The following is an 8,261-nucleotide window of genomic DNA, read 5'->3' as shown; positions in this document are numbered from 1 at the left end:
AGGAGAGATTATCCACGTGTGGAGGCGAGTCTGTAGTCAGTGCCACTCAGCTTTAGTGGCTACAGTAGCTGCACTGATGCCTCTGGGATGCAGATTTGTGGGAATTAGTGAGCAGCACTGCAGCCTGTCCAGTGGTTTTATATATACATACACTATATATATATATATTATATATATATATATATATATATATATATATATATATATATATATATATATATATATATATATATATATATATATATATATATATACACACACACATACATACATACACATACATACACACACACACACACACACACACACTTTCTGTTGTGTTAACACACCAGCCTCTCAAAGTTTCTCATACAGTCCCAGAAAAGCTGCAATGGTGATTTCTCTCTTGATCAGCTATCTGCAGGCTTGGTTTGCGCTCCGAATCGTCCGTCTCACACGTTTCGGGGTGCCGCTGCTGCGGAAGACGTTCCTTGAAAAAATCTGAGACGTATCGCACCTGTCGGGGCATTTCATCACGTGGTTATTAAAAAAATCTATTTAAAAATTATTATTATTATAAATTTTTATTTATTTATTTTTTTAAGTTGAAACTTACGTTGAGAACGGCGATGAGCGCCCCCTGCAACAGACCCACGAGTACATCGCTCCAGTGGTGTTTGTAATCAGACACGCGTGTGTATCCGACGTAAATGGCGAAGGCAACCAAAAAGAACTGAATTGTAGGTCGGAGCAGACGAGCCCATTTGAATGCCATGCGTGCCTGCACGTATAACTAAAGAGAAAGAAGGAAAAAAGGATCAGTGTTTGGAAAATACGAGACACTCCAATCTTTCAAACCTTTAACTTTAAAAGAAAAAAAACATCTCAATAATAAAATATTTATAATAGAATATTGGCACTAAAGGTTATCAAACATCTAGCTATAGTTTTTGGTAAATCACAAAATCACACAGTGGACATTGTCCCAAAGCAGCTTCACAGAAATAATTACGATCGATCAATAGCTAGACAGACAGATCGGTAGATGGACGGATAGCTGAAAAGACGGACAGATATTCATGTCCGAAATTTGTCCCAATAAGATCCCTGATGAGCAAGCCAAAGAGTATGAGGAAGCAGACTCAAAAGGAAACCAGGAATTTATTTCCCCCCAGAAAATGAATCCCGAACCAGTTTTTTTTCCTCAGAAACTTTATAAGGAAGCAAACATTCCGGCAGTTTTTTATCCACAGCATCCTGTGGATTATGTGGTGTGAAGAACATTATAGTGTTCCTATTAGCGTGTTTAAACAGGACAGGAATGCCTCTTGACCCGAAAGCTTTATCTGATACACATCCCCGGCTTGGCAAAAACCCCAGTTAAATGCTGATGTGAGCCAGTTTATAGTCCTTATGGAAAAAAATTCTGTGATGGTTTTTGCATAAAAATAACTTTTAATCTCTTGGGAAGTGAAAGTTGCAGATTAAAGGGGTTGTTAAAATTGTGTCCATTTCGATAAAAAAGAACATGAAATTCGGTCTTTTTACGAATATCTGAAGTGATGAATGATGTGAGAGTGGGTCAACTCACCGCCAAAAACAGCATGCAGTACATCCCAAAGGACGAGTGGCCAGAGTAGAAGGACAACCTGGAGCGGGAAGCGGGAAAAAAAGCACCATTGATAGCATCATTTATCTAATACTTCTGATCATGTATGTCATCAAATGGAGGTAAAAGTGTATAAATGAGAGCTTCTTTTTTTTTTCTTTTGGGGGGGGGGGGGGGTGACATTGAAGCTATTAACAGGAACGAGCTGATGACTTTATTTAGACTTCAGCAGTATTGTAGTCTACAGAATGCATTAAATTAAATTTAGAATGGCTTGCAGTAAAACAAACAAAAGAACCCTTCTGAGAAAGGTCAAGTCCTACAATCACACACGAGAGACAAAACAGGAAGCGAGAATTAAAGGTGACAACACAAAAAAAAAAACAAACACAGGAAGTTGGGTCAACAGCAGTGAGGACCTTAAGCCCTGGCCTTCCTGTCTCTCAGTGCGGTACCTGGATTCGGTGACGTTGTTTTTGCTTCCCGTGCAGTTAATTTGAAGCATGTAGCCTTCGCACACGATTGGCGCGCACACCTCCATGAAGTTGGGCCGCGGTCGTCCGATTGTAAACTTGGCCATTTCTGTAAGAGACTGGCTCACGCAAGCGCCGAACAGGAACGTGCCCACCACTTTATAGAGCGCTGCGGCGTACTGGTTAAAGTCCGAGTTCGAGTAGAGCCGCTTGCTGTAGACTAGGTAGGCTTCTCCTGTGGTAATCTGTATAAAATGGGAAAAAGAGAAAAGAATGCTACGACAGCTAATAAAATGGCACAGTAGAGAGAATTTCTATCTGGTCTGCCATACAAGGACAAAACACTATGTGCTTACTAAAATAAGGTAATTAAGTTTGGATCCACACTTATTGCCATTTATTACAGTCCTACCATGACCATGTCCTACCACAGATCATGTAAAATGGGGGACGAATTATTCAAATAAAAAAAGTGTCAAAGAAAAGCACAAGAAGCTATCTGAACTGCTTAGATACACCTTGCATTGGAGTATTAATGTACATGTACTTCCTTACTGTACTTAAGTAATTTTTTTGGCTACTTCAAATCAAAGATATAAGCAATTTTTACTCTCCATTCAGCTACATTGATGGTACAATATGTACTTTTTACCCTATTACAACTAAATTGACCATTACCAATTACATTTTGTTAAAGATGTCATTAAGGCTCAACACTCCCCTACCCGCATCTGCTGACTGTGAGATCTCGAATAAATTTCCAAAAGCAGCATTTGTTGAAGTATTGAAATATTGCCATTCTCTGAACCTGGCAGGTGCCTCAAATCACAGTCAGGGCTAAATACTTGGTTTTACTTCATCAAAAATGATTAATATTATTTGTCCATTATATAGTTATGATACTGTAATTGTATTTGTTAACTAAAGATAACTTTTTGACTTAGTTTTTTGATCTTTGTTTCATGTTGAAGAGGCTGTTGTGTTGATGGTTAATGCAGGATCGAGGTGTACAGTTCGATTTTTAATTTTTACAAAATAAAACCTTACAAATCAACAGTTTTTTGGCTTTTAATTAACGTGTCTTTATGAGTAAAATACAAGAGTATTGCTCAAACCAGACTTTTACCCAAGTCATATTGTAATTGTTGACAACTTGTCAAGTTTTGCAGTAAGGTATCGTATACAATTACTGTAATTTTAGTCTCAGGTACTTTTTACACCTCTGCATTGGAGGGTTGGACAACACGTTCCAAAAGATGTTCCTTTAACTGGTGTTGTCCAAAACGTCACTCCAAAATCTCCCAAAAGTATCCGATTTGGTTGAGATCTGTTGACTGTGAAGGCCATAGCACACAATTTTGCATTATATTTAAATCCTCTTCGAACCAGTACGTGCTCTTGTGCAGATGGGGGTGGGGTCAGCCTATAAGAGATCACTCTCATCACAAGAGAGCTGTTTGATCAATGGCTTTTTAGAAGAACTTTATGTTGATCTACAGTGGAAAAAAAAACCTCTACTGCTTCCTTCTTCCTTGAATTTATCACCCATCTGTAATTTGGGTAATAAAAAAATAGAACTGGCCATCTAATGAAGCATGTTAAGTACAGACTCACAATGATGATGGAACAGGTGATCGTGACTGCGGCCATCAAACCATGTGAGATGGTGTCGGACTTGTACGGGTAACGGATGCTCTCGTCGTCGCAGTATACACCTCGCTGGTACGGCTTGTAGATGATGGTCATGATCACGAACGGCATGGCTGCTAAAGGACAGAGAAAAAACGAAACGGGAAAATGGCAAGTGAGGCAGTGGCTTTACTTGAGATACTTATAGAAATATAAATGTCATGTTTAATTCAGTTTGGAAAAATACGTGAGTGAAAGCTAAAAGTTGAGATTTGCCATTTATCGTGAAAGGTTTTACACAATGTGATCTTAAATACATGAATTGGAACTGATTTACCTGACAAAAACTGATCTCAACCTCTAAATTAAATAAATAAATAAATAACCGATAAGTATACAAGTCCTCTTGGATTGACTGGTGGTGGTGGTGTTTTTTCTATTCTTAAAAGTATTGGAACAACAAGGAAAATTTTTTGGTTTTAGCTACACACTTAAAACATTTGTGTTTGCCATCAAAAGATGAGTACGAGACATTATATCAGAACTGCAGCACTCTTTTCCTCAGTTACAGCAAGATAGGTTAACAACTTAAAAACATGGCACGTTCGGCGACAGATCACCAAATTTGACCATCAAAAGAATTGGAGCAGATACTTTAAAAAAATGAAATCGGCTACTGCATGACACAACCTGCTGTATTCCGACAGTTCGTAAGTACAGTAACATGAACAAAAGTATTGGGACACATGACTGTTCTGACCATATTTGGTTCTTCCCCAAAACTTTACCACAAAGTTGAAGGCACACACGACTTTGGATGTGCTAGAATTAAATCTTGCCTTCACTTAACCTACAAGATACAAACCTGTTTCACCACGGCAATGCCCCTGTAACAAAGCCATGGTTTGCATGGTTTAAATTGGAAGATCTCATGTGGCCTGATCATCATCTACATCTGTACCTGACTTTACTAGAATGGGAAGTTCAACAAGCACAAACAAATCATATGGTCAGATGTCCACAAATTCCTGTCCATATAGCGTACGTGTTTTGATAGATACAATGGTTTATACACAGATGTCACTATATCCAAGTATTCTGGCGTTTATCCTGATCTATATCTGCCGTGTGCTTGATATCCTTTAACTTATAAACTTCTCCATCGATGGTTCCAGCAAACAGAGACAGCAGACAACATTTCTCTTGTGTGTACTTAATACAGTATGTCCCATAGACATAACATCAGCTAAGACTGTACTCAATTTGTATCCATGCTGCTGATGTCGAATCGTTAAAACAGATGTCTTTATCATCTGTGGCTTCTTCTTTTGCCTAAAAAGCTAAAAAGAAATCCACCTAAGCTGGATATGGGGGGGAGGGGGGGGGGGCATTTGCATGCGTCTGTGTTTCTCCAAGCTGTGCTTGTGTGCTGGTGAGCTTAAACATCAGAAACGGCATTGCTTACTTTTTTATTTATTTATTTTTTTTCAGAGTTATGGTGCATGTTGGAGAAAGTCTACAAAACGGGTCGATTCCTGTTTTCACAAACATTAGAGCAGCTATAACAATCATTCTCGCCCTGCCAGCTTCTCGTTTTTTTTCTTCAGAACAAAGAAACGCAACTCGTAGAGTGAACTGTGATGTCATCAAACAAAAGGACATCATAGAACAGCATAAAGATCGTTTTATTTTGTCCAGTCATTATATTTGAATTTAAGGTCATTTTTATGCAGTTACAAAAGGCTGACACTGAGGACTCCTTACATTAACTGAAATCAGTTCCACTTCACCGTATCGACAATGATACGTTTTCCCATAAATTGGTTGTACCATGCTATCTCATTTTAATACATGTGAATAAGCGGTTACTATAGAAACTATGCGTTATTTAAACGTTAACTTGAATGCAAAGCAAATCACAGGTTAAACTTATAAAGCCAGAGCTGATTGTAAAGCGAGGACAACTTCACCAGACACAAATGAGATCTTTGGTATGATAAGTAATCAGTTGACACTGTGGTGACATGTTGATTTGTGCTGATTCTCTGTGAAGACATCTTACCCTGTCCTAATCCGAATCCAAATGTGCCTCCAAAAGTGAAAGCTGAAGCATGTGATTACTTGTGCTTTGAGCCCCGAGATTCTTTCTTCTAATCATTTTAACTGGTGTGCGAGTGTGTGACTATAGGAGGTGGTCTAATCAGCTCTGTCAAAAGTGCATCTTGGCATACGGTGAAATATACGTGGACTAGGCATGTCACTGCACATTATCCTGACCGAACACATCATGTGACACTCAATATACAAATAAATCTATACAGCAAATTAATTGTACACAGCTGCTGCTCTGACTTTTGGAAAAAAATATTTCTTGACATACATCAGCACGCAAGAACTTTTAGTGCACACGCACGGGCCATTGAAGCACTCGCCCACCAAACACAAAGACCTGGTAGATATTTAAATCTTACAAAGCGAAGAGAAGGTCTCAGGAAATCTGGCTGCTCTACACAGTTCATAAACACCCAGCATGGTAGTAGGAAACATGCTCGTTCGGACCGAGTGTGTGACGATAAACCTGTCTCGCTAAACGACGTCTGGAACAATGAACAAGTTTTAGGAGTTGTTTCGGGAAATCGTTAAACTTTAAAAAAAAAAAAAAAAAAAAGAAAGAAAGAAAAAAGAATGTGCATGCCATATGACGATCTCTAGGGAGAGGAGGAGGAGGAGGGGGGGGGGCACAAAAGACGTACTCATACAGGCATGCTGACAATCAATGATGTCAGTACATCGCATAAAATCAGCCACCGAGTTAAACTGTGATCTCTGAGACCATCTAGAGTCTCTAGAGTTTACACAGAATGACGCACAAAATAAAAACAAAAAAACCCCTCCCGAGCGAGGTGAGAAGAATGACCAGACCGAATCGGGTTGACCAGGAGATCATGGTAGCACTAATAACAACGCTTCCCAAACGTGATGAGCAGAAAAAGCAGGTCCAACTGCACACGTACAGAACTGCAAACAGCTCCACATCCCAAACTGTTTATTCCGCTGACACTACAGCAATTTGCCACTGTTCTGGAATGTTCACAAAACAAGTTAGTTCCTGTTACCACTGATATTATAGGACATTTAATAACAGACATTCCACTAACCAGAATCTTTTTCCCCCCGCCGATCTTTAGAAACAAGAGCAGCTCGTCGTGTTGTTGAGAAACCGTGAAGCTATCGGTTCTGAAGACTTTCCCCAGGTGGGAAAAATAAAGGAACAGGATTACCAGCTATAAACTGTATCACTCAACAGGTGTCTTTTTCTCCTCTGTCTTAAAGACAGAAAAGGAAGAGAACAAAAAGCCCGTCGTGAGAAACCATGGAACCAAAAACTGCAAACTTTGATCTCACTTATAGAATGCACTGGACACTGGAGACTCCTTCCAAAAAAATGCTCAACATTTATTTTTTAGAAAACATCCCCATATTAGAAATCACCCCTTTTTTGGTGATTGAACTGTTCTGTTTTTACCTCAGGAACGCACTGATTATAAACCAGCACTGCTGCCTCAGCTGCTGGACCATCAGTCACAGCTGCTGCACCATCAGTCTTTTCACATCTTGACATTTTCAATTCTCAACAACTTTTAATCAAAAATAAATTCAAGATTTTTTTTTTTTTTAAAAGCTCATAAGTTTTTCCAATAAAATTAGCAAGGAAAGCACTTTTGCATTGGTACTGGTTGGTACACATTTTACACGCCCATGCTCACGCACACCCACAACTGTTCCTGAGGTTTCTGGTCCAACAGAATCAATCCTCACAGAAGCAAAACCAAGAAAGCAGAACCAGACATGCTATTGCAGAACTAAGATCTATCAAGCACCAGCTGTAAAATGAGCAGCGTAATCAGCTCATTCACATATAAACGCTTGTAACCTTCTTAACATACACTACCAATATACATATCTCACTTAATGCTTTGAACTGTGGGAGTTATCGTAATATTTGAAGATGTAGTCACTTAATATCAGTCACAAAGTGCAACAGAGTCAAACTGAGGACGCGAACAGTGTCGCGCTAATTAAACAGCAAGACTTAGCGGAGTAATGTCACTGACTATTCAAATAAAACGGTTCCAGATGTGATCCTGTAAACACACTCCTCACTATAATGGGAAATACGACTTTTTAAGCAACCGTCAGTCCAAAAGCTTTTCAAAAAAACAAATAATAAATAAAAAAAAACACGGGATTATTAATAAATGTCATTCATGAGGCAAATCTTCATAATCTGGCGCCCCTTCAAGTTCTCTCGAGTTGAATGTTTACTTCAGAAATACACCTTTTATTGGCCAATTGTTTTAAACTCAGCCAACTTCAACACTAACACAAATCCAGGGATATTTGAGGAGCTGCACCTGCCTCATACTTGGGGAAAAAAAAACAATTAAAAAGCCTGTTGCTCTTCAAAAAGCTTAATGTGTAATGAAATGGATGAAGTAGCTACAGTAGCTTTATTGTGCCATCAGGAAATGCATGTCTATACAATGGCGGTCTCCGTCTTGGTCTTTCCT

At 39.0% G+C, this 8,261-nt stretch overlaps 1 protein-coding gene across 2 annotated transcripts in view; it reads right to left on the bottom strand.

The window, feature by feature from the left end:
* Positions 1–238: 238 nt before the first annotated feature.
* plpp2a (phospholipid phosphatase 2a) overlaps positions 239–8,261 on the bottom strand; it is a 30,718-nt gene continuing 22,695 nt past the window's right edge. Inside the window, exons 2-6 of one of the 2 annotated variants that reach the window (XM_083524906.1) lie at positions 3,676–3,824; positions 2,044–2,306; positions 1,571–1,628; positions 596–772; positions 239–496 (exon numbers count right to left, since the gene is read on the bottom strand). In XM_083524906.1, coding sequence (XP_083381032.1) covers positions 347–496; positions 596–772; positions 1,571–1,628; positions 2,044–2,306; positions 3,676–3,824 — 797 coding nt within the window. In that variant the 3' untranslated portion in view covers positions 239–346. Of the gene's footprint in view, positions 497–595; positions 773–1,570; positions 1,629–2,043; positions 2,307–3,675; positions 3,828–8,261 lie in introns of both variants that reach the window. The other variant, XM_083524905.1, reaches the window with a different exon arrangement.

The sequence above is a fragment of the Silurus aristotelis genome (assembly GCF_946808225.1).
Source record: "Silurus aristotelis genome assembly, chromosome: 22".
NCBI classification, from domain to species: Eukaryota; Metazoa; Chordata; class Actinopteri; order Siluriformes; family Siluridae; genus Silurus; species Silurus aristotelis.
The sequence above is the reverse complement of the archived record's forward strand: the minus strand, read 5'-3'. Positions and strand labels throughout refer to the sequence as shown.